The 27,048-nt window shown below is 36.4% G+C and overlaps 2 protein-coding genes across 6 annotated transcripts in view; one reads left to right on the plus strand and one right to left on the minus strand.

Moving 5' to 3' along the window:
- mtmr4 (myotubularin related protein 4) overlaps window positions 1-27,048 on the plus strand; it is an 84,951-nt gene that overhangs the window by 610 nt on the left and 57,293 nt on the right. For 2 of the 5 annotated variants that reach the window (XM_088088305.1, XM_088088306.1), the window contains exon 1: window positions 19,811-19,835. The exons of 1 other annotated variant lie outside the window; for it this stretch is intronic. The gene's annotated coding sequence lies outside the window, so the exon portion shown is untranslated. Of the gene's footprint in view, window positions 1-19,427; window positions 19,492-19,810; window positions 19,836-23,837; window positions 24,014-27,048 lie in introns of those variants that run through there. 2 more of the 5 variants (XM_088088311.1, XM_088088310.1) reach the window with 2 other exon arrangements.
- On the minus strand, window positions 1,245-14,371 carry hpda (4-hydroxyphenylpyruvate dioxygenase a). The gene is made up of 14 exons (XM_088088314.1): window positions 14,254-14,371; window positions 14,085-14,111; window positions 13,309-13,371; window positions 11,864-11,968; window positions 11,737-11,779; window positions 10,891-10,973; window positions 8,420-8,509; window positions 8,229-8,335; window positions 8,056-8,133; window positions 6,516-6,678; window positions 4,801-4,872; window positions 3,747-3,869; window positions 3,556-3,672; window positions 1,245-1,509 (listed from the first exon to the last, which is right to left on the minus strand). The coding sequence occupies exons 1-14, from the start codon at window positions 14,254-14,256 to the stop codon at window positions 1,396-1,398; spliced, it is 1,188 nt and encodes a 395-aa protein (XP_087944440.1). The 5' UTR covers window positions 14,257-14,371; the 3' UTR covers window positions 1,245-1,395.

The raw sequence follows: 27,048 nt of genomic DNA on the forward strand, positions 1-27,048 counted from the left end.
AAAATCAATATCAATATAAGTGTACGCTGTATTTAGAGTATTTTACCGCTTTACTGCGCCGTCACACAGCTTTTTCCTTTGGCACTACTTTTTTCATCCGCCGCGGTCAGCTGTTTGTCTGAACGTGCTGTTAGCGGCTGTCACGTGATCCAACTGAAACCCAACTGTATTTTTAGGGAGACATTTTAAAGTGTCCACTCCGCTCTCACTCTCCGCCGGTGTCTCCGCCGCTGTCCCGCCGGTGTCACCGCCGGTGTCTCCGCCGCTGTCCCCGCCGGTGTCCCCGCCGCTGTCTCCGCCGGTGTCCGCTACTCTCTCATTCTCTGAAGAGTTGAATAACTGAATGATATCTGATAGTTTACAGATGTTTGCTGAAGATAAATGCATTTAAAACCTATAATGGTAAATGTAATATTTAACATTTAGGGAAATACTCTGATTAGTAGAAAAACTCTGAAAACTACAGACTACCTCAAGTTCTACTTTAATAACTTGTATTATGATTCTCTGACATTTCTATGAAGAAAATATGCTGTTAAGTGAAATAATTTAGAAACTTTGGGCCTTAAAACACATTGAGAGTCCTGTCCTCACTCCAGTGACGGTCATGTTTGTTCATTTTTTAAAATTTAAATCCATTTTTCAGCATAAGTTGTTAAATGTTCACCCAAAGTTATCCCACCTGGTTTAAAATAAGAAACCTAAAAGAGTCAAAAGCAAAAAATAAAGTGGCTGAGTGATAGAAATAATAAATAAATAAATAAAGTCAAAAACAGAACCAAAAAAAGTCAAAACACACACAAAAAACAGATGAAATAGTTTGCTAAAAACAAATTTTAATATTTATTTAATTTTGTTGTCTTGTTGTTATTTTTTGTTTTATGCTTTAATTAATTTGCTCATGTTTATTTACTGTCTTTTTTCTTTGTTTCCATTATTAGCTGCATCGAACTTATTACAATCTTGTACCAAAACTTTTAAAAAGTAAAATTTTATTTTAGATTTCATTTTATATTTATCTGACTGCGGCAGGCTGCTTAGGGACCGTCTACAAAGTGCAACACCGTAGAGCGAAAATATTCCATATCTCAAATCTTATACAGTGTATTAGCACCAAATTTACCTCACTCATCAGCAGTCTACAGGTGATCATACCGCAGCACTTATTTAGGAAAAATGTGCCTTTGCGCATCGACAGGGAATTTTTATTTGTAATCGCATTCAATAACTTCACTCGTGCATAATAGTGTCATAATTAACTCTTTATTGAGTCATACATCGTGTTAATATACTGACAAATTAAAGCGTATCTGATGTCGCATTAACATTAAACTCTGCGTGTGATGTTGGCGTGCATCAGAGTCTCCGTGTGGTTTGGCGGCAGGTGGCGGAGGCTCAGTAGAAAGCTTTGGTTTGGCCTTCGGGTGTGAGCGTGGTGAGGTTGCCTCTGGCGTCTTGGTCCTTCTCAATGGCCTCAAAGAGAGACTTGAAGTTTCCTGCCCCGAAGCCCTGCGGGGAGAGCACACAGATGGCTAATTACCCAAAAAAAAGATCTCCTGTGTCATTTGTTATGGCTCCTCTCAGACAGCGCTCAGGGTGTTACACGCTTTGATGTCGGATCAGGGGCGGATAAATCTCCTCGCGGGGCTCGCTCGCCGGCGGGCTCGCCGATTAATCATGTAAATATTTTCATAGTTAATCAAAAGATCAAGTGTTGGTGGTTGCTCCGACAGATTCTTTGCTGGCGGTTCAGATTTCTCACTTTCATGCTTTGTATCCAAAACGCCGCGGAGCGACACGGCGAGCATGTCCCGACAGGCCGCACGGGTGCCACAGGGTGCAACCCAACCCAGAGATCCCCCTCGCTGTGAGGCCTTTTAATCTGGATCTGTGATAGATTTACGGAGCTTTTACAACCGCGCTGCTGTGATGCTGCTCACGCTGGGCGGGAGCTGCAAACAGGTGTTCAGCCGGCTGCGTCCCGCCTTCTTAAAGCCGGAGAAAGTAAGAAACACGACCACGGGCCTGAACGTCCCGCCGAATAAAGCCTTCAAAGATCAGCCTCAGTTACAGCTTCAGTTATAGTTTTAGTTTCTGGGTTCATACGGTCATGAAAAACCTGGAAATTTATTAAAACCCACACATTTTTATTACTTTTCTAAAATATGTTTCCCCATTTCCATTTAATAAAGCTGTTTAAAATAGGAAGGCCAGTATAGTGATACAGAAATACATCATTAACCCTTTGGGACCGTTTGACGCATTTTACACACTTTTCATTCTTAATTTTTTGATAATTTTGTCTGTGTTCATGCATACGGCATATTTCGGCAAGTTTGTGTATTTGAGTGTAATCAGTGAATTTGCAGCTCAGCTCCTACAATAAGTCTAAAATACACTGTGGAAACTAAATAGTTACATTCAGACTGTTCAGGTCAAAAAATGCTCCATTGAAACCCATTCAAACTGACATTTTTGATCCCACAGCCATCAGAGCAGAAAAACAGGACTTGTATTATTTCTATTTTATTATTTCTATTATCATTTTAGGCTTTTGCAGAAGTGAACTGTCACAATGTCAATATATATGCTAATCACCGACATACCGCAGGCTCCGACGCTCCAAAATAAAAAAAGTTTAAAAACACTACTTTGAATGTAGTATATTAAAAATTATTTTTTGTGTGCTTTTAATATAATAATAACAATCATCATTTAACAATTTAATGAGATAAAATTATTGAATTTATATTTCAAAATCATAAAATATAAATATACTTTTCTAGACATTTTAATTTGTTTAAAAATAGTTTTAAAATATATATGTATATATAATAACCAATTCATCCATTGTTTCCCCCAAATAATATTGTTGCTCATTCTGATGTCTCCTTCTTGTTAATTTTTTTTAATTTGTGGGACATTTCATGCTGAGTTGTTCGTTGCCTTTTTTCTCCCATATATTTTTTTTAAAGAAATCAAACCAGTCTGGTCCAGTTTCAAAGGGTTAATCTGTCTGTTCTCTGTTACACACACACACACACACACACACACACACACACACACACGCACACACACACACACACACACACACACACAGAGCCACAGCGTGAGGTGAGAAAAGCAGCAGTGATTTTGTAGAGTCAGGAAAATTAGCCTCAAAGTCATGAAAAAATCATGGAAAAGTTTTGTTAAAAATGTGTGTGTAGTTTGTTGGTAGTTTGTGTGTAGTTTGCATGTAGTTTGCGTGTAGTTTACGTGTAGTTTGCGTGTAGTTTGTGTGTAGTTTGCGTGTAGTGTGGGAGTAGTTTGTGTGTAGTTTGCATGTAGTTTGCGTGTAGTTTACATGTAGTTTGCGTGTAGTTTACGTGTAGTTTGCGTGTAGTTTGTGTGTAGTTTGCGTGTAGTGTGCGAGTAGTTTGTGTGTAGTTTGCATGTAGTTTGCGTGTAGTTTACATGTAGTTTGCGTGTAGTTTGCGTGTAGTTTGCGTGTAGTGTGCGTGTAGTTTGTGTGTAGTTTGCGTGTAGTTTGCGTGTAGTTTGCGTGGCGCTCACAGCGTGGTTGTGCCGCTGGATGACCTCCAGGAAAAGGGTCGGCCGGTCCTGCACGGGTTTGGTGAAGATCTGAAGGAGGTAGCCTTTGTCGTCAAAATCCACTAAGATTTTCAGCTCCTTCGGAGAGAAAAGACGGAGTTTATATTTCAGAGCAGCAGCAGAGAGGCTGCAAATGTGACCCGTCTCCTCACCTGTAAACGGTCCAGGTCCTCCTTCACCTTGATCTTGGCGGTTTTGAGATTTTTCCGCAGGTCGGTGTAGTACGTGTCGGGCGCTGAGAGGAACTCCATCCCTCGGGCGCGCAGGTTCAGGACCTGATTTAAGACGATGAAAAACAGCCGGATCTTAAACTTGTAGATTTTGGGAGGCTTTTGTGAAGTCTGTGGATTAATGTGCAGGTTTTGTACAGTCATGAAAAACCTGGAAAATACATAGAATTTGCATATAGCAATAGGCCTGGAAATATCCTGAAAGCTTCTAAAAAGTCACAAAACTGTATAATCACCCACTGATTTGGAAAAAAAATAAAAAATTCTTAAAAAATCAACCAAATTTTTAAAAGAAAAAAATCCAATTTATTTTCTTTAAAGATCACCAACATTTTTTAAGAAAAAAAATTGGCATTTTTTTTATTGCCACAAATTTTTAAATAAAAAAATTTTTTGTTTTTGTTTTTTTAAAGAAAACACGACTTCTTTAAAATTTGGTGGTAAAATAAATACATGATACAACTATTTTAAGTTGCAACCCTAACCATAAGCCAAAATAAAATAATCACCCATTTTTTTTTAAATTGCCAGATATTTTCTTTAAATATCACCAAACACTTTAAAAGAAAAAAATAAGCCTTTTTTTCTTTTAAATGGCCAAAAATGTTTTTTTTTAAGGTAAACATGCCTTCAAATGGCATTTATCCTTAAAAAAAATGGGGGAAAATTGCTAAATACAACCATTTAAATTTGTATGCCCCTCCCCTAAAGCCAAAACATTAACATAAGTTCCTCTTTTGCACCCCATAAATAATTCATAGTCCCTAAGTTATTTTAAATGTTCAGTTCTAATCATATTTTTAATGATATACATTTAAAAGAATAATAATGAAAAATAACTGATAAGGAGTATCGATGGTCGTTTCAGAGAACATATGGGCTTGAAAATTTAACTCAAAGTCCTGGAAAGTTATTGATAAAATGTGTATGAACCTCGAATATGAAATTATTCTGGCAACAATGAAATGCGCCTCACGGATTGGATGATGTTTGACGTGTTGAGGGCGATGTGCTGGACTCCTGGTCCGCCGTTGTAGTCCACATATTCCTGTAAAGAGAGACGTAGGACATTAAATCCACAGAGGCGGGACTGTCAGTTAGGACAAATTTCTCCTCATAGACTCAATAAACGAAATGGACGCAGCCACCGCGACGTCAACTTCTGATTTGTGGACTGTTTAAAACCTTGAGTTTGACATTTCTGCCATCGCCATCTTTTATTTTTGGAGCCACATTTGGACAGCCGGTCAAAGTGGCCGTAGAGACTGAAACCATGTTTGATATGTTGAACTACAGTTTTTGGCACCTCTGCATCGGCTGTTTTTTTACTTTATTTTGAAACCTGAGCAAATTGCCTTGAATTTCTCTCCAAAATAATGTAGCAGCAAGGCACTGAGCTACTTAACAAGAAATGACCCAGAAATTAGCAAGAAATTAGGAAAAAATACAAAAAGTTTCCTGAAAACTAGCAACAACAACAAAATAAATATCTAAATATTATTAGAAATCTTACCTTAACTTTAAAAAAATAATAATTTTCTAAATCTACTATCAGTCACCTGGAAATCTAATAGCAATTTGCAGGACATTTCTCACCAAGTTGCTTATTGTCTTTTTTCCATGTTTTTGAAAGAAAACAGACTGATTTGCTTAGAGTTCAAAGGTTTAAATTAGTGCTGGGCCGTTAACGGCGTTAACGTGCTGCGTTAACGCGGGATTCTTATCGCGCGATAAGGAAATTATCGCGCGATAAACTATTCACTAAATTGGGTCTATACAGTGAGCAAGGCATCAATTTCACTTTGTTGTTTAAGCGCGGATGTATACCTGGTCGAATTACGCGGAGGGGGCGTGAACAAGGCGGAAGCTGGTCTGCCTGAGTGACCGGAGTGATTGGCTCAAGCCGTGTCACAAAGCTGCTGACTGTTAATGGTCTTCTTCATGACCTCTAATGTAGGCCCACAGTTCAGTTAGGGTCATGTTATCAGAGGCTGCGCCCTCTGCTGTTCATTCCAGTTAGCAGGAAAAAGCTTTTTCCACATGGAGACAGAACCTGTGCTCCTAAATGTCTGTGTTTAACAAAATAAAATAAAGTTAAACACCAAAGTAAATCTTATGGAACATTATTTTTCTTTACCAAATATTATAGTAGAACAGCTTTCTCAAGCAGTTTGTGATGCATTTTCATCATTTAGATAGATAGATATTATTTTGAATGTCTTTGGCAAAATTCAAATCTATAATTTTAATCTAGATTAACTACAGGATTGCAGTGAGATTAATCTAGATTAAAAAAATTAATCTATGCCCAGCACTAGTTTAAATACTTCTGAAAGGTGTCTGAATGCAATGCAAAAAAAAAAAGAAATCCAGGTTTCTAAGGGTTAAAGGTGAATTTCATTGACATAAAGAGTCCTCACATAAACCAGTCTGCATCTGCAGTAAAAAGACTCAAACACTTTGAAACTGGTGCTAAATGACCAGAGAAAACAGAGAAAAAGGACGCGTTTGTTCAAGAGGGAGAAAACCTACAACTACCAGAATGCATTGCGCCGCACCGGCTGGTGGGTGATGCAATGCAGACTGGTCCGTGTGAAATCGTTGAGCGCCCCGGGGATTACGGGTTTTTCCATCGGAAATTTGGATTAAAAAAGTCCCAAAGAAAATGAGATGGCAGCGATGAAATCCCACCTGGATCTGTGAGATTTTCCTCCCCGGCGCCGGCTCGTTGATGGGCATCTTGATGGTCTCCTCGTAGTTGGTCACCACGATGGACCTCAGCGAGCTGTACTGCGTGTGGATCTGCTTGTCGTCTATCGACCAGAACCGGTGGAACATCAAACACTTCTGATACCTGAAATTCAGAACAGAAACAGAAAAGGTCACGAAAATGACGAGCCATGCCTTATTTGGGACTGTTTAACCCTTTGAAACCTGGATCGACATCCTTTTTTTGTGCTGCGTTCAGGTGCCTTATTAAGTATTTAACCCTTTGAACACTCAGAACTGGTTTGATTTTCCTTCAAAAACATGGGAAAAAAGGCAACGGGCAAACATGGCAAGAAATGTCCCACAAATTGCAAGAAATTATTAGATTTGGAAAATTATTTTTAAAAAGACAAAACTTTCTGGGGCAAGAAAAAGAAAAAAAATCGAGGGAAAAATTATATTTATAGCTAATTTTTAAAATAACAATTAAAAATGTGTTACAGAGTTACTATAATTTTTAAGCACTTTTCAGGTAATTTTCTTTTTTTTTAAATGTTTTTTTTTAACCAGTCTTCAGGCAGCTTTAAGAAAGTATATTTCTCTTTCTCCACAATATTTTTATTTGGATTTCCATGCTACAAATACAGCTTTGTATTTTTGATTGTAAAATACAGTACAGTAAAATACAGCTTTTTGCAATCATATAAACATAACAAAGTATATAATTGTTATCTTCATACAGAGCAAACACGAAAAATGAAACAAAATTGGAAATTGTAAATAAATGGCAATCTATACAAAATAAAGTACATTAATTGCAATAAATGCTAAATATAACAAGTATCAAAAACTAAAAATACACGAGCTCAAAAACGGCATGGTCTAGAGAAATTAACCATTCATGTGATAATCTGATTAAGCAGAAAATTATGTTTCTAATGATCCTCATTATATATTTAAAATTATTTTACAGAATTATTTTGTGTTTTATGCACTGTTTTTCCAGGTAATTTTCTTGTTTTGTGTTTTGTTTTTCTAAGTTTTAAATTTTCGAGGAATTATATGACCGCGGGAATCACTTTTTTATTATTTAATAAATTATTTCCTTTTTTCCTTTTACTTTTCTTTTTCCGTTTCTCCTTAATTTTTGTTTTTCGTCTTCTTCTCCTTCTATTTATTTATTTATTTACAAATTTCTTGCAAATTTTTTTGGTAATTTTTTCGTAGATTGCTCATCACCGTATTCCCATATTTTTGGAAAAAAAATAAAGCCAATTTCTCAGGTTTCAAAGGGTTAAACACACCTTTTATCCCTCTTTTCCTGAATCAAAAATGTCGACTTTTTGCATTTTAATAGTCGGTAATGTCAGACTGGACCGCAGCCAGGACCCGGCTGTCTGCTCTAACATGTCCCGCTGCCACAGAGGTGGACTGACCTTCTGTGGAGTGTTTACTCGTCCTTTTGCCCCGTGTGTGTGCTGTGCCCGCCATGTGTGTACGTGCGCTCAAACAGGAGCCTTACCAGTCTGAAACTGGCACCATTTGGTCGTCTGGCTGGTTTCCCACAATGTGATCGATGAAGCTCAAACCCGCCGCTGGACTGCAAAGAGAACATTGTACTTTTCCGTGAAAGTTATGCAAAAAAACCCATAGATTTTGGTTAAACATTGGAGCAGAAGCAGAAGTGGGACTCACAGTGTGGCTAACAGAGGATCCCTGAACAACGGCTCTTTGTAGCCCGGCAGGAAAAGGCCTTTGTAGGGACTGAGGTACTCAATGAGTGTGTGTGTGGTGTCTCCATACTGAGGACAAAACACAACCTCATTCGTCCACTGTCATGTGTGTATTTGCACGAAGCTTTCACAGGTGCGTCAGTCTTTACGTACCGTTTGAATCACGGCGTACTTGACCCTCCCCTGGCTGTCCTGCTCCACCCAGGGCTCCTTGACGACCACAGCCCCGCGCTCTCTGGCTGTCTGTCAGGGGACAGGTTAATTAGGCTTAATTTCTTTCAGAAATATAGGAAGTATACAATGAGCAGCTTCAGAAAATATGGCCAAAAATGTACTTAAAATTTGAAAATAAAATAAAATTAGAAATAAAATGAAAAATAATAATAAAATGAAGAAAATTACCAAAAAGATTTGCAAAAGAAGTAAAAAACAAAAAAAAGATTAAAATGTAATTATAAATTAAGTTATAGTTATAATAATTTACCCAAGTTTTTATCTTTTTTCCTTTGACCTTTCTCTTGTTTGTTTTATATATTTTTTGATATCTTGCAAAAAAAAAAAATTACCAAGAAATTGGTGGGAGAAAAAAGTAGAAAGGAGAAAATTACATGAAAATTTGCAAAAAAAAAAAAAAAAGGAAGAAAGCAAAAGACAAACAAACAAGGAAATGAATCATGAATTTTTAAATCAACTAATTTCTTACAATTTGTTGAACATTTCTTATTGAGTTGCTAATTGCCTTTTTTCTCATGTTTTTGACAGAAATTGCACCAATTTAGGTTTAATAGTCGCAAAACTTATGAGAGGCATCTGAAAACAGCACAACAGAGGTGATGTTGACGCAGGTTTCAAAGGGTTAACAGCAGTTAGTCTGTGTGGAGACGGCTCGTGGAGCCCTCCAGTGGCTGAGGACTGAACGTGTCCCTGAGGCTGCAGTCTGAGGCTGCGGTCTGAGGCTGCTGTCTGAGGCTGCTGTCTGACGCTGTAGTCTGAGGCTGCGGTCTGAGGCTGCTGTTTGAGGCTGCGGTCTGAGGCTGCGGTCTGAGGCTGCTGTCTGAGGCTGCTGTCTGAGGCTGCGGTCTGAGGCTGTAGTCTGAGGCTGCTGTCTGAGGCTGCAGTCTGAGGCTGCTGTCTGACGCTGTAGTCTGAGGCTGCTGTCTGAGGCTGTAGTCTGAGGCTGCTGTCTGACGCTGTAGTCTGAGGCTGCAGTCTGAGGCTGTAGCCTGAGGCTGCGGTCTGACGCTGTAATCTGAGGCTGCAGTCTGATGCTGTAGTCTGAGGCTGTAGTCTGAGGCTGCAGTCTGAGGCTGCTGTCTGACGCTGTAGTCTGAGGCTGTGGTCTGAGGCTGCTGTCTAACGCTGTAATCTGAGGCTGTAGTCTGAGGCTGTAGTCTGAGGCTGCTGTCTGACGCTGTAGTCTGAGGCTGCTGTCTGACGCTGTAGTCTGAGGCTGTAGTCTGAGGCTGCAGTCTGAGGCTGCTGTCTGATGCTGTAGTCTGAGGCTGCTGTCTGATGCTGTAGTCTGTGGCTGTAGTCTGACGCTGTAGTCTGACGCTGTGGTCTGAGGCTGCTGTCTGACGCTGTAGTCTGAGGCTGCTGTCAGTGATCGCTCTGAGTCTTTGCAGCCACCTGATGGTCAACAGTTCATGCAGAGCTGCAGTCTGACCTCGACTGAGGCAGAGAGTTCAAACAAGCCACCAAACATCAAAGCTGTCCGTCGCAGCTCCGACGTGTTTGTCCCGATTTCGACACAAACACGTCACATGACCTCAGCGTGAACAGCAGGACTGGCTCTGTTTGGGGGCCACTTTTGCAAAATGACAGGAGGCCAGGGACATTTTTGAGATTTCAGGATGTTTTTGGGATTTTAGAACTTTTCTGGGACTTCAGGATATAAAGGATTTTGGGCCGTTTCTAGGATTTTAGGAGGTCTCAAGAATTTTAGGATGTTTCTCAGATTTTAGGACATGTTTAGGACCTTTTTTTTTAACCCTTTTCTAGGATTTTAGGACGTTTCTAGGATTTCAGGACATTTCCAGGATTTCAGGACATTCTTTTAGGGTTTTAGGACATTTCTCAGATTTTTGGATGTTTCTAAGACTTTAGGACATTTCAAGGATTTAAGGGCATTTCTGGGATTTTAGGACATTTCTAGGACTTTAGGAGGTTTTTAGGATTTTGGGATACTTCTAGTACTAAAGGCCATTTCTTGGATTTTAGGAGGTTTCACTTCATTTTAATTGTGAATTAGTAAATGGTTTGGGGGCCACCCAGCACCCTATCAGTGGCCAGATTTCGTAGAAACATCCTAAAATCCTACAATCTTTCTAACAAGTTTCCCTGTAAGTCAAAGTTTGGGAGCAGGACTCGAACACTGTCGTATTTCTTTGTCGTCCACGGCTGTCTGTAAATGTATAGCTTGGTGTAATGGTACATTTTCCAAAAAAACAGTCCTTAACAGACAAAAGTTAAGCAAACGGGCCAGCTGATGTCAGATAATATCCGAGTTGTTCATTTCTACCTCTTGCAATTAAATTTCCGTTAATGTTCCTCGTGAAGGGCGTGGCCAATTCAATCCACGCTGTGACTAAATCCATCAGCAGCACATCAGCGTCCACTGTTACCTTGATTAGGAAGTCGCAGTCCTCCACTTGGAAGGCGATGTCTTTGACTCCGTCTCCGTGCTTCATCAAGTGTTGTCCCATCTCTAAAGGGAAGACATAGACGTGCTGAGACGCAGGAACACACACTGTGTGTCTATACACACACCGTAATGCAAATTTCTGTGACATTACCGACCGCGTCATTTTAACAACATAGTATCAAATTTTAGTGAAAATTTTAACGACATTCGGTACTAGAACATTTTTGTGCTCATTTTAATGACTATATTTTTTTAAATTGGCATACTATACTGTGATTTTTTTTTTTCAAAATTTCATGACATGCTTTACTATGACGTTTTAATGCAAATTCTGACGACATACTATACTTTTTAACGACAAACTTAATTGTGACATTTTTGTCAAAATTTTGATGGCATACTATGCTATGACATGTCCATGCAAATTTTGACAAAATACTATAGTATGAAATTTTTGTCAAAATTTTAATGACACCATACTGGGACATTTTTAAGCAGATTTTAACAACATTCTGTACTATGACATTTTTATCAAAATTTTAACAACATACCATACTTGGACATTTTTACCGAAACTTTAATGACATTTTTTTGTGCAAATTTTGACATTCTAAACTACAGCATTTTGGTCAAAATTTTAAAAACGTACTATGACGTTTTTTTTTTTCCATGTAACAGCGTATTATACAATGACATTTTTATCAAAATTTTGATGACATACTATGCTGAAACATTTTCAAGTAAATTTTAACTACATGCTATGAAATTACATTTTTGTTAAAAAATTTAACAACACTTTACTATGACATTTTTATAAAAGACTCGCCTTCATTTCCAGGATTTAGAGGCGATTCAAAGGCGAATATTATCTGAGGAAAGAGGAGAAGTGGTTATTTTTATGTCATTGATCGTAGATGTATACTGAGACCAGTGCAGGATGTGTGACCGCGTACCTTATCCTGTTTGATGACGTGAGACACCACTTCGCGGCTGCCCGTCTCCAAACCCTTATAGGCCAAAGCCTGGAAGCCCATCTTATCACAGTAGAACGAGGACGCCTGTGAAGTGATCACACATGATGGACTTTGACAAAGTCAGAGACAGTTGAAAGAGTTCGTCTGCTGCCAGAAAAAAATGGATTTCTCAATCCTGGCTGTGTGTTGTCCGAACCACGATGATTGGATGAACTGAGTACGTTTGAGTAGCTTTTTTTTAATGAAAGTTAGTCAGATTTATGGTGTTTTCTGCTTTGGAAATCTCATTTCAATTACATTTTATGATCAGAATATAATGATTATTAACAGTGGTGGAAAGTAGCTGCATGCATTTCTCAAGTACTGTATGCAATTTTATTCCATGCAACTTATACCTCTACTACACTATAGAGGTGAATATTGTATTATATTGTACCAACATTTAACCCTTAGGGCTTTCATATTACACACACACATATCACTCTGTGCACAAAATGCTCTGTTCAAAAACAAGATTTAAAAATGTTATTTATTGAAATTATTTTCTATAATTCTCTTCTTTCACTGAGTTATTGTCATTATTTTCAATATACTTCATGCCAAGAAGGATTTGTCTGTGTATATTATTTTCAGCAACATGGATTTTTAAACTTTTTTTTTTGTGCAGTGTCAAATTCTCACACTCATTTACCGCTCTGCACACAAAATGTGCTTCTTTTTTTTAAATCAAGCTTTAAAAAATAAAAGCTAAAAAATAATATAATACAAATAATTTTTAAAAAATAATAAAAATATAAAAAATAGTATACATTAATATTAATTTCTACTTTCAGCGAGTTTATTTTCTCAACCAACATCAGCCCTAATCATAAATAAATATTCATTCATTTTCTGAATTTTAACCCTTTAAATGCCAGTTTTTCATCATGATGCCACTATGATTTTAGATGGAAAAAAACAACACAAAAATCAATTATTTTCTATATTCTACATGCTAAGCAGACTAACTTTAAAATTATAATCACAGTCTGGGATGTGTCAATAATTAGCAGCAACATTGTTCGTGACTGTGAGTGAATGTCAGTTTGAATGGGTTTCAGTGAAGCATTTTTTGACCTGAACAGTCTGAATGTAACTATTTAGTTTCCACAGTGTATTTTAGACTTATTGTAGGAGCTGAGCTGCAAATTCACTGTTTTCACTCAAATACACAATCTGGACTAAATGTCTGCCATGTTAATCACATCCACACAGACTTTTCGAGTCATCTTAGTCCATTTACTTCCAATGTTGATCTTTTTTTGCAAAACATTATGCTGTGTTTTAAAAAACGCTGCACGTCTTTTAGCTTCTACACATATATTACTGATGATTATTCATCTAAAATGCCTTCTTTTATTGTGTGTCAGCGTTTGGATGCTGACCTGTTTGGCGTTTCCGACCCAGAAGGTGAGATGATGAAACCTGACAAACCTTCCCCGCGCATGCTGAAAGAAAATTAAGTCAAAAATTAAGCAACAGATCCAATATTTTAAATACTCCCACAGGTCAGAAGTATAAAACCTTTACAAAATGTTGTGTGTTTTGAAGTTATGAATAATTAGCTTTAATATATCAGCTGCAGGTTTAAATAATTTAAAATAATTCATTTATTCCTCCAAATATGACTCTTCAGAGGCTCTTTTAACCCTTTGAACCTGAGCAAATATGCTTGATTTCTTTCAAAACATAGGAAAAGGGTGACAAACAACCTGACCTGAAATGGCCCAAACAGCAGCAAAGATAAGATGTCAGTGTGGCGATAATAGAAATTACAATTTGAGTTCTGTCCTGATCTTCATTCCTAAAAAAATTATATATTAAAAAAAATAAAATTAAAATAAAATTACCTGAACTTTTGTAAAAAAAAAAAAATTTTAAAATAGAACTACATTATAATATATGAAATTAAAAAAGTTATAAATATATTTTTTGAATATTATTTTGAATTTGATGATATCTAGTAATACCCCCAGCTAATTTTCACGTCATTTCCTTGTCACCTTTTTTTTTTTAAACTTTTTTTTTGCATTTTGCAGGACATTTTCTTAACAAGTGTCTCATCACAAGTTTTTTCGTGTTTTAAAAAGAAATCAAACTAATTTCAGATTTCAGTTTAAATGCTCGTGAATGCAGCACAAGAAAAAAGTCTTCATCTTACCTTCTCCCCTTTATCTGTGTAGCTCGTCTGCAGAGAAAGAAAAGACAGAAATCAATGAAACTTCATCCACAGGTGCTCAGCGTGATACGCAGTTTGTGGATCTCTATTTTGTGAAATAATGATCTCCTCAGTGATTTAGCTCCCGCTCATCATAACGTGACTCTCTTACCATGCTGTGATTGTAGATGCTTCGCAGTGCAAAGAAAACAAAGATGAAAATCAGTGTCTGGCCCGGCGGGGTGCAGATAAGTACTGACCGGACGAGCAGCTGTGATTGGCCCTTTAGGATCTACACCCACCTGTCCGCCTCCTCGCTTCCTGCTGCTGCTTACCTAAAAGGTTCAACAGCAGAAGTTTGAGCGTCTGGTCAGTCGTCACAGACACATTAACAGATCCGCTCAGAGCTCTGCCTCTCAGCTGACCCACTGTTTATTTCTACAGACATTCACCACAGCTACATGCTGCATCCAGCAGAGGCGGAGATCTGGGGGGGAAACACGGGGGACAGGACCCCCTCCATATTTAGATTGACAAATAAAAACTTGTAGGTTGAAGACAAAATTAAAGAGATTTATACCATGCATTAACCCTTTAAAACGCAGAGTGACATGACTTTTCTCATGCTGCTCTCGGACGCCCTCAACAGGTATTTTAACCTTTGTACCCTGAGCAAATTAAGTGTAATTTCTTTAAAAAACATGGGGAAAAAACAATGAGCAGCTTGTTAAGAAATGGCTCACAAATTGCAAGAAATTAGTAGATTTAGAACATTATTTTTAAAACGCTGGGGAAGATGTCAAGGGTAAAATTAGAAAACAAAATCTAGGGGAAAAACTATATATATAGCTAATTATCAAAATTACATATTTAAAATTATTTTATGGAATAATTATAATTTTTGAGAACTTTTCCAGGTAATTTCCAATAATTTTCTGTAATACTATTATTATTATTTTATTTTTTAAAAAAAGTATTATTATTGCTACTAGTCCATCTGTCCCATTCTTGTGAACATGATATATCAATAAGACTTTGAGGGCAATTTCTTCAAATTTGACACAAACGTCCACATGGACTCAACGATGATCTGATTTGACGTCAGTGGTCATAAGCCAAAGGTCAAGGTCTGTCCTATTCTAATGAACGTGACATCTCAAGAATGCCCCGAGGAAACTTCCTCAAATTTGGCAAAACAAAATCTCAGGAACGACTTCGGGGAATTTCGTCTTATTTAGCACAAATGTTCACTTGGACTGAAGGATCAACTGATTGGATTTTGGTGGTCAAAGGTCAAGGTCCCTGTGACTTTGTCTATCCCATTCCCGTGATATCTCAAAACAGCCCCAAGGAAATTTCCTAAAATTTGGTACAAACGTTCAACTGGACTTAACAATGATGATAACATTTTGGTGTTTAAAGGTCAAGGTCACTGTGACCTTACATCTGTCTCATTTTCACCTTAAGGTAGTTTCCTCAAATTTGGCACAAACGTCAACTTGGACTCAAGAATGAAGTGATTTGAATCTGAGAGTCAAAGGTCAAGGTCACAGTGACCTTACAAAACATGTGTTGGACCATAATTCAAGAACCCTCAAGGACCACCTTGAACTTGTGCTGTTTGTAGAGATTGTGTGTGTGTGAAGCGTAATGTTTTCACAGACATGGATGTAACTTGACTGGTGCACAGAGGCAAAGAACCGTGTGGCGGTATATCTAGTTTAAGACACAGAAAAACTTCGAAGCGTTTTTAAAAAGCTTGAGAAAAATGTCTAAGGGAAAAGAAAAAAGCCAATATTATCATGATTACATATTTAAAATAATGGTACAAAAAATCTTCAAAATTTTAAGCACTTTTTTCAGGTCATTTCCATGGTTAGATTTACAGTCTTTTTTTATTTTTTAATATCTGTATTCTTCTTTTTTAATTTTTTTTTAAATTTTGTTTTATTAAATGTTTATTTTATTTTATTTGTACTAATTTTAGGTAATTTTCTTATATGTTTTACCAATTTCTTCATTCATTTTTGGGCCATTTCTTTTTTTTTTCTTTTTTTTCACTTAGCCTTTTTCCCATGTTTTTCAAAGAAATTAAGCCACTTTTTGCTCAGGTTATAAAGGGTTAATTAGCCACAAATTTCTCTTGCTCCAGCTATACTTGCTTATGATGAATAATATAATTTAATAGGAAATGAGTTTTAAATGTACACACTGACTCCGTGCGTCGGGACAAGTGTTGAGGGAAGATTTCTGATTTACACCACCAGAGGGAGCAACACCACCTGACTGAAACAAAAACACACCAGCTGTCATTTACTGTGAGACCACCAAGTACATCCAGAACTTTCAACCAACATATGAACAGATTTTTAATAATCCCACATTTTATTTTCATTTTTTTATAAGGCCTCACACATGAACATCATGATTAAAAACAGGCTGTAGTTCTGAGGAAGCAAAGCTTTAACACGATTGTTACAGTACCTGGAACATAAAAAGGCCTATTAATGAAGGCAAAAAAAGAAATAAACACATAAATGTTATTTCTTACATTGTCTGACAATCCTTGGGGTTGTAAAAAAACATTCAAAAATGTTTTGTAGTACTACAAATTCACCCATGTGCACATCCTGATCCTAATCCTGAGAATTTAGGCAATTTAGGCAAGAAAATTAAACAAAAATGACCAAAAATAAATAAATAAAAAATCAACAAACAAACAAGAAAATGACCTAAAATAAATGCAGAATTTTTTTTTTTAATCTGTATCATAATTTTACTTATATAATTATAAATATATATTTATGTTTTTAAACAAATTTTCAGGTCATTTCCTTTGTCACCTTTTACTAATTTCTTAGTTTTTGAACTTGAACAACCAAGTTGGTCACTGCCTTTTTTCACCATTTTGTTTTTAAAGAAATTAAACCAAATTATGTGAGAGGCAGTTACAAGACAATCACCTGAAAATAAACAGAAAACAAAAACCAACAAAATAAAGAAAAGTTAAAAAAAAACCAAACAAACAAAAAAAAGCCACTCAAAACATATTAAGAAAATTCAAAAATTTTAAGTAATAGCAATTCTTTAAATAATGTTGTGAAGAGCAACAAAATGACTCAAAATAAATGCAGGGAAAAATAAAAATAATTGTAATTGTTAAATAATTTTACATATATAATTATAATGATTATAAATACATTTTTCTGGCCATTTTTGATAATTTTCAAATAATTCTCCCCTTTTTTTCTTCCTCATCACCTTTTACTTATTTTTTTGCAATTTGTGGGACTTTTTTTTTTATCATTTCCCCAATGTTTTGAAAAGAAAAAGTAAACCGATTTTCTCAGGTTTCAAAGGGTTAAACAATATGTGAGAAGCGTGTGAGCGCAGCACAAGAAAACTGATATGGAACCAGGTTTGAAAGGGTTAAAGTGGCCTTAAAGAAAAGGTCACAAAGTAAAAAGCAGCATATTCATTTTTAATTTTTAACTTTTTACGAGGCAGGAAACGCGAGCATGTTGACATAGCTTCCTCACTGTCTGCTCCCGCTGATGTTTTTAGTTTTATGCTTCAGGCTTTATCGTGTTTATGTTCTCGGTATTGAGATGTACGTGATGACTGCTGTGTTTTCTGCGTCTGAAATCGTCGGGTCGCAGCAGACAGGAGTGAGGCGTTGTGTTGCGTTCGGCGGGTATCAGTGTGTGTGTGAGGTCAGCTCAGGTCCACGCCGTTACAGATGAACCAAAATAGTGTCTGGCTCCTGCGTCAGAGCTGTAAACAGATGTATGTATACAGAGAAACACGAGGATCATAAGACAAGGACAGGGATCATGCAGATCAGCCGTCCCACAAAACTGCACAAATACGGCCTCACTTTTGTGTTTCGTCGTTCAAAAAATAATCAGACTTTTGAGCTGCAGATAATTTTTACTTCCAATATAGATAATTCTGTTATTTCTTTTTTAAATTTATTGATCAATACTTTTGTCAAATTAATGAGAAGAAATAGTAAAAAAATGCCTATCATCTAAGGGCGATTTTTTAATTTTATTTCATTATTATTATTATTATTGTTATTATTATATTTTTATTTTATTATATTTATTTTTTTATGAATATATTTTTAAATTATTTTTTTCTTTCATGTCATTTTTCTTTATATCTTCCTGATTTCCCGTACAGCAATCAATAATGATGTTAATTTAAGTTAAATTAACTGCAAAATGTTAACATCAGAGTGATCCTTATTTGGTTTGTTGTAATGTTTTTTTTCTCTAAATATATTCTTTAACAAACTCTGTGTGTCATTATTTCCTTTTTCTGTCCTTATTTATGTGTATTGGCAAGACAGCTTTATTTGTAAAGCACATTTCATACAAAAGGGCAATTCAAAGAGAAATTGGCATTGACATTTGGAAGCGAGTTTCTCTTCCTCATGAGTAAAAAATACATTTTCACCGCAGAGGGGAAATCCAAGGTACTTTCCTCAGACCGAAAAACATCCACTGACCTGGAATATTTCAGTACTGAAGTATGTTCCCCCGTCGAATATTTGTTTCCCCTTCTGTTAATATTAAGGTTTGGGGGCACCAGAGCATGAGTTTTAGGTGAGTAAAAATACTTAAAGTCAAAGTATCAGTTAAACTGATTGAAGAAAAAACAAAAATATATGCTTATTTAAAATAACATAAAAAATTTAATTAAAAAATAGAGCATTTAATTTAATTTGTTTTATTTTTATTTGATTTGCTTATATAGCCTAGCGCCACCATACCTAATTTTGCACCAATCAAAAAATAAAAATAAATAAATAAATAAATAATAAAATTAAGTTAAATAAAATTTAAAAAATGAACAAATGAATGAAAATAAAAAATAGAAAAATGCATCAGGTAATGAACTAATTATTTAAATTTTTTATCTCACACATTTTCCTAAGTTTCATTTCATTTTCCTAAATCTTAGTTACATTTCACAGTGTTGTTTTGGTTTGGTTTTTTTTTAATTATTGACATGTTTGATTAAACTCATGTTAGAAGCTCTTCACTGAAATTTTGAAATCCTGTTTTCATTGTTTTGTTAAAACGCTGCCGGTGTGTGACAGGTGTGTAACTACCGGTAACTGTGCTCGTGCGCACATACCGCGCGGTGTATGTGTGTGTCCAGTGTGCCGCGCTGTGATTTTCTATTGGTGCGCCTCGGGAGCTTTGTGGCCTCTGATTGGCTCCGCTGTGGGTGTGTGCTTCACTGTCGCCGCACCTCATTGGCTAGCACGACTTCTGCGCCGCTATTGGTCCAGAGCGTTCAGTCTCCTTCTCGACTATTGGCTGGCGCTATTGTCATCGCACAAGAATGCGGAAGTGGAGTAGTCTACTGAGTCACCGTCGTGTCAGCTGATTCTTTCTGAGTGAGTAACTCGATTTATATTTTAAAATTAACTAACTTGTGAATGATGTGTCGCGTGTGACAGGTTCCCACGCGGTGTGTCTCGCGCTGGACGCGTGAACCTGAAGCCGTGTTGTGTTTTTGTGTCGCTAAATGAGCTAATTTAACACAGCAGACTGTAGTCATGTTGCTATCCGGCAGCTAGCACGATGCTAACGTTTGCAAACACACCACACACACACACACACACACACACACTCACACTCACACACACACACACACACACACACTCTCTCTCTTTCGGTTTGTCTCCTCCTGGTTCAGCATGTAGTGAAGCTGTCGTCCACTTTCACTTTCACCTGTCAGGTGTGTAAACTTCAGCTGTTGTCGCGCTCTCACCTGTTGTGTTGTGTGTGTTGTGTGTGTTGTGTTGTGTGTGTTGTGTTGTGTTGTGTTGTGTTGTGTGTGTTGTGTTGTGTGTGTTGTGTTGTGTGTGTTGTGTTGTGTTGTGTTGTGTGTGTTGTGTTGTGTTGTGTGTGTTGTGTGTGTTGTGTTGTGTGTGTTGTGTTGTGTGTGTTGTGTTGTGTTGTGTTGTGTTGTGTTGTGTTGTGTTGTGTTGTGTTGTGTGTGTTGTGTTGTGTTGTGTTGTGTTGTGTGTGTTGTGTTGTGTGTGTTGTGTTATGTTGTGTTAACCTGCTTTGCTGGAGCTGCTGACAGGTTCACCTGTACTGCAGGTGTATTTCAGACAGATTGATGCTGTTTTAATCAGAGGAAAGTACCTTGGGTTTTCCCAATGCTCTGGAAATTTATTTATACTTCTGAGGAAGAGGAACTGGTTTTACAAGGTTTCCAATTTCTCTGTGAATCAAAATCGCTGTATGTAAAAATATACTGAACATATATATATATGTGAGTGTGTGTGTGAGATATAATTTAAATATACTTCAGGGAGTCGACAGATTGTCAGCCTGGTCGATTATCAAGGATGATATTTGACATTTTGACAGTTTTCTGTATCTGTATGTATTCTTGTAATTTTGGCTGTAGTGGCATCATTTCTGAATGTCAAAAAAGGCCCCAGTGAGCTGCAGACACAAAAACCTCAGTCTGATGTGAATGACAGGAGATGTAATCCAGTTTAAAACCTTTACTGACAAAAAACTCTAAAAATCTACCAGAAAAACTATGTGCTCCCATGCCTCATGGAGCGTGTTATCAGCATTCAACATGCATGCTTTTTTTATCTTTTTACATTGTTATATATAACTATGTTCTACGTAATGTCTGAAAATGAATGTTTATGAGTTTCAAATATTGTGGGTCTTACAATAGCCCATGCAATTAATTAATTAATTTAACAAGTGCAAAGCAAATTTTCACTTCGTTAAACCTCAGTATTTAAATTTTAAGTCACATCTGCTAAAGGCATTTAAACAAAGTTCTGTGTTGGAGTTTGTTATATTTTAAATTTCGACAAAAATATTTCCCTTTTTTATTGTAGATGCATATCACGTCCAAATATTGGTTATCAGTTTCATTAAGTACTAATAATCTGCCTTGAAAAAAAAAAATATCAGTTGACTCTGCACACTCAGGCCTGCAGGTTCGTAGGGCATGTTTTCCTTAAAATAAAAAAGTTAATAATTTCGGGTGATTTTTGAAGAAAACATGCCTTCAGGCCCTGCAGGCCTGCCAAAATAAAAATTGTCAAAATTACACCATTTATCAGAGCCAGAAATAGTAAAAACTTTGCGAATCGAAAGTATACTTTATAGTTTAACAATAAACTGTAGTAAAAAATGACATTTAACTTAACTTAATTGGTAATATAATAATAATAATTATAAATTATTTTAAGCATCTTTTTGTGGATTTTGTTATGTAAAAATATTAACTTTTCTTATTGGTTCACATCAGTCAATACATAAGCCGATGTATCTGTGAGAAAGGCAAATATTGGTATTTACAATTTATTGCATTCAATTAATTATTTATTGAATGTTATTATAAGAGTAGTGTATTTATCTTTATTTTTTGACGGTAGCTATTTTTAAAAATTGATTTTAGCAGTTAACATTAGTTTAAAGGACATTTACAGTTATTTTGATATATATCAGGTATTGTGATATAGCCTTAAAATATCAAGATATTATTTTAAAGCCATATCGCCCAGCTCTAGTACAGAGTCTCAGGTGTTGTATCAAGTGAAGAAATAATTCATTCATACCCAATTCTGTATAACTGAAACTGATTGAAGCCATTGAGAGCAGATGACAGTGTGGGGGAATTATCATTCAGTAATTTTTAATGAAATGCATTAATTTAAAATGGCTCTAAATGTGCTGTTTTAATGAATGAACGGCATGCAGTAGCCCTGTCAGTGTGTCTGAAAACAGGATTTGACTTGTTTAAGTATGCATGACGCTGAGGAAGGTGTGGCACCTGGGATTAATAGTAACTCCTGAACTTTCTCCACTCGAGTACACGCCCTCCTGTCTGCTGCGTGTGCTTCACTGACGAGACGTTTAATTGTGTCAAAATGCATCACACTGACAACACCCAGCTCCCAGTGAGTTATTTATTTTCACCAGCATTTCCTGCAAACTGCTGTCAGATTGAGAAGTTGTAGCACAAATTTAATCGGTGTTTTGAATTATTGTCAGTTTTCTTTTGGCTGGTAAAATGTCCCCAAAATTTCTGCAAAAGCAGAGAGATCACAGAGGGGCAGTCGCAGCGTGTGCGTCAATCATTGCATGTTCTGTGTGTTCTTATGCAGAGGGACTAAATGAGGGCAAAGAAATTTGGATTATACATTAGACAAAGTGTCCTCTGGCATAAGTTACATGAGGACAGGCGTGTGATGATCTATAATCTGTCTGGAATGGGAAGAAATGGTTTACTGAAAACCAGCTATGTCAGCACTGATTTTAGGCTATTTTTTACTTAATTTAAAAAGGGTTGTACACATAATTTGCCTACAGCATCTGATATTTTGATATTATCCACGTATATTGTTAAATTGTGTTGTATATTCTTAACTTGTAAATCTTAAACTATATTGTGTGCCTTTGTAACTTTGTAACGACACTTCGTAGAAGAACACCACACGCGTGTGCAAAGCGTGGCCGTGACGGCACCGTTGTAATCAGATTATTGCCAGTTTACATAGTGACAGAAGGGGTGGCGTTTTCCAAAAAATGACTCAAACATTTTGAGTTTTCAGGCCCCCAAAATGCTGTTGTCATGTGAACGAAAGGCGACGCAACGAAAGTTAAATGTTTCATGCGAGAACTGTTGACGTGTGGACAGCCCTTAAGTGAGACTACAAATCCAAACAAGCTTTTTCTTTTTTTGTTTTTATTCCTTTAAGGGTCATTTTAATACATAACAGAAATAATAATAATTATGTAATACTGTGATATTTTGCTTCTGTTTTTTTTCCTTTTTTTATTTTTTGTGAAGCGTCTTTGAGTAACTAGAAAAGTGCTTTTTAAGTCTCATTTATTATTATTATTATTATTATTATTATTGTTATCATCATCATAATCATCATCATCATCATCATCATCGTCATTATTATTATTATTATTATTATATTTTCATAATCCAAATTTTATTGCCAAGTACATTTACACATACAAGGAATTTGGTGTTTTGGTGCAAAACAATTTAAAAAAAAAAAGAAAAAAATATGGTAACTTTAGATACAATAAGGCATGAGAAAAAATATAGAAGCAATATAGAAAGATAAAATGAAAAAAAGGAGACAAAATGCATATACAAAAGGTTGCAGTGGAGGAATTGTACAGTTGAGACGGTTAATGTACGGTAAAAATCTCGTACATTTGCAGCTAATTGACAGTGAGGTTGTTTTTATGAGCGATTCTCAGAAACGTAATTATTACACAAGTATTACCACGAGCCAAGAAATCGCCCCGTTATGAGCAGGCATGTTTTAAACAGCTACTGCACCGTAACGCAATAACGCGTCACGATGCTCTTTAGTTCTTCTGCCCCCCGGTGGCCAAATTATCCATTAATGCAGCTTTAAGTGTTTGGTCTCCTTACTGTCTTTACTTTTTCGCTGCTCTGCTAAATTTATGTTTCGTTAACTCGTCACGTTAACTTTGCCAGGTCTTTTTGTGTCGGTAAATCGTCTGGCACTACTTTTCGTTGAGTCGGTGGGTGACTCATGAGTGTGGTATTGTGAAAGCAATTATGACCGCTTGCCTACATGTGGTGATTTCTGTATTCACGTCCGATTAGCGTTGAAAGCCATCCCTTCTGACAAAATGAGTCATGAGTGGAGGTGAGTGAAATGCAGACAGTCCGTCCCCTGTAGTGAAGCCTGGCACTTAGAGAGTGGGAGGGAGAGAGAGTAAGCAATAGAGACAGAGCGAGGGAGGGAGGTATGTCATGCACTGGATTACAACCAGTGTGTGTTTGGGAGACGGAGACTCCTGCTACAAGACATTGAGCTTTAATTCAACCTTTAAAAACAGTGTGAGCACGTTTGCAGCACATAGATTCAGCACTTTGTGCAGGTAAGAGACTTTTTTGGAGCTGTATTTTGTGAGTCGAGAGTAGTATTTTTTTCTTTTTGTGGAGCTGTGTGCAAAAGGGGGTGTGTCTGGAAAAAAAAACAAAAGTGTGGGGAAGTGAGACGGCAGCACCGAACAGCAAGAACTTTGATCCAGTTTAAAGTTGTGTCCTCGTAATGGACGCGGTGAAGTCTAAACAGAAGGAAGTGGACACTGTGTGCATGTTTTGTCTTTATGTTTTGTCTTTCTGTCCAAAAACAGAGGTTGTGTGTGTCACTCTGTTCAACTTGCATCGAGCTTCCTGACTGAGCTCATGTATACACAGGAAGAGAAGGCAGTGCAATATCAGAGTGTTACTTTTCATGTCAGTTATTTAACCCCTTGAAACTTGAGCAAATTGGCTTGATTTTTTTCAAAAGATGGGGATAAAAAGAAAGAAAAGTTACCCCAAAATTACATGAAATTAAAACATTAGCACAAAAATCACCTAAAAATACGTTTTAAAAAAACACAATAAAGGAATCAGTGAAAAGTTACTGGAATTTCCTGAAAATAAGTTGAAAAAATATTAGCAAGAAACCAGTGAAAATTTAAGCAAAACTTTGCTGAAAATAAGTAAAAACCTAAGCATGAAATTAGTGAAAAATGGAAAGAATTAGTAACAAATTACAAGAAAATTACCTGGAAAAAAATAAAAAGAAATAAAAGAAAAAAGAAAAAAAATACAGATATTCACATATATTTTATTTTTATATTTATAAGAATCATAAATACAATTTTCTGGATATTTTCCCTGTTTGATAATATTGAACAATGTTTTTTGTCATCTTTTACAGATTTTATTTTTAAAAGTTGTTACTTTCTATGTTTTTTTCCAGTTTTCTCAGGAGGTTTGAATGCTTGTAAAAGGCATCTGAATGTGGTACAAGAAAACTAGTGTTCATCCAGGAGTTTTAGTGTTAAATGTTTTCTCGTTTTTTCGTGTTGTCTTCACTTTGTTGCTTTATTACCATCAGAGATCCTGTACTACAGTTAATTTCAGCATGCCACCTGAGGAGCACGTTTCAGTGTGTTGGGTGTGTGTAGTGAAGTTGTGGAGTTTGTCCACGTCTGCCGTCCACACCTCGAGTTATCTGTTTGGCTGCACGTAATCTGATGAGGAATGTTGAGTTTGCATTTCCTGTAAATCAGAGTCTCTCCCGTCAGGTCGGGTGAGGTCAGCTGATCTCCTCCAAGGTTTCCAGACTTGACGCATGTGGCTGCATGCCCGTCTGCAGCAGAGTGTTTACATTCACTCGGCCTGACTTATAGAGAGGACTCCTTGTCCCAAGCTGACCATCACTTTATACGCACAAAACTCTTTTGAGCAGAGTTGAAATGTTGAATCAGTTAGTTGTCAGCTCTTAAATGAATCACCATTTCATTTAAGAACTGATTAATAGTAAGGTAATCTTTTAAGACAGAAAAGTAAAAGTTCTCTTCTTCCAGCTCCATAAATGTGAATATTTTTTCTCCTCTATGACAGTAAAATGAATCTCTTGCTCTCTTGGTATTACAGTCTCAGAAAAGGTAAAGAGGTGGACGACAAAAACACCAAACTTTTTTATGTAGGCTTTTGTGGATCCTTGAATATAGTGCATGTGCCTGATATTAACTTTTTGACTCACTGGGCAAGAGGACAGGTAGACGGAAAAGTAAAAATCACAAGCCAAGCATACTGTCTACAGGAGAAAAAATGATAGCGAGCAGCAGATGGGCGGCTAGTAATAATTTGATTAATTTATTGCATATTTTTACTGGCCAAAATGTATGCATATTGGGTATGACGTTACTATTTAATTATTTAAAAATGCTTCAGTAAAATAACTTGAAAATGATCACAGAGCTACTTGGAAACCCGTTTAAAAAAAAAAAATTATGGTGTTTGCTTATAACTCCTTAGTTTGATTTTTAAATGGAATTTTAACAATCTGCATATGTAGAGATGATTGTAATATTGTTATCATTTTAGCATCTAATAATCAAAATGCTCTCCTGTTTTAAATAATCTTCATGACCATTCAAGTACAGATTACTGATTTTACAACATGCACGTGAATGCACTGTAGTCGACGCTCACAACTTTGCCGTTCAAAGCAACATAGATTTCAGAGTTTACGACGTTCACATAAGCAGTGCAACCTTCAATTACACCAAAACGTTGTACATTTTTGAATTCCTTAACTATTTTGGTACAAACATTTTCCCACCAGTGTGGCGGACAGCCTTCTGAGATTTTCCCTGAGGTGGAGCTCTCCACGAGTTCCTTTTTTTTCCTCAGCATCAGTTTGACTCGTGGGATGGATAATTGTTCTTTCGCTATTCAGAGCTGATCAGATCAGATTGATACATGAGAGGAGCAGCTGCTGCAAGTGAATACAAATTTTTAAATTCAGCAAAATAATTGGTTAAGTTTAACTTTCAATGCGCCGGGTGTTCTGCTGCTCCATCTGTGCCCAGAGTATGCTCTACGTTCCGACAGTGTCGTGAAATGCATAACCTAACAGTATATATAGTTCAGTAGTGCTCCTTATGAACGGTGCAGCACCAAAAATTGAAAATGCATTTGTGGCAGCAGGTGTTTTAATCGTGGCAGTCGGCCAATGATAAATGAATGTGTGGGGAACATTGTAAAGTATATCATGGAAACAATTACACAGAGTCAGTTTGCTTGGCTTTTGTTTATATTTTACTATTTAGAAATGAAATAGAAAAGTTCATAAGTAGTTTTACAGTACAAACTTTGGCACTTTGTGAAGGTAATTGATTCAGTCATGTAGACATCAAAGCCACATTTGTTCAAATTGACAAAGACTAAAACTTAATTTGAAAACTTGAAAACTTGAAATTTAAAAAATGTTTTATTTTTATTTTAGTTACTTTGTTTTTAAGCACACAATATCGTTTCAGTTTTCCTAAAGTCTAGTTTGTTTGTTTTTTTTCAGTTCTCTAAAATGTTTCTTCACATCTAATTTTTGTTTTAAATTTCGTTTTAGTGA

Source organism: Plectropomus leopardus, chromosome 15 (genome assembly GCF_026936395.1).
Source record: "Plectropomus leopardus strain MGB_pleo_1.0 chromosome 15, ASM2693639v1, whole genome shotgun sequence".
In the NCBI taxonomy this organism is placed as follows: domain Eukaryota; kingdom Metazoa; phylum Chordata; class Actinopteri; order Perciformes; family Serranidae; genus Plectropomus; species Plectropomus leopardus.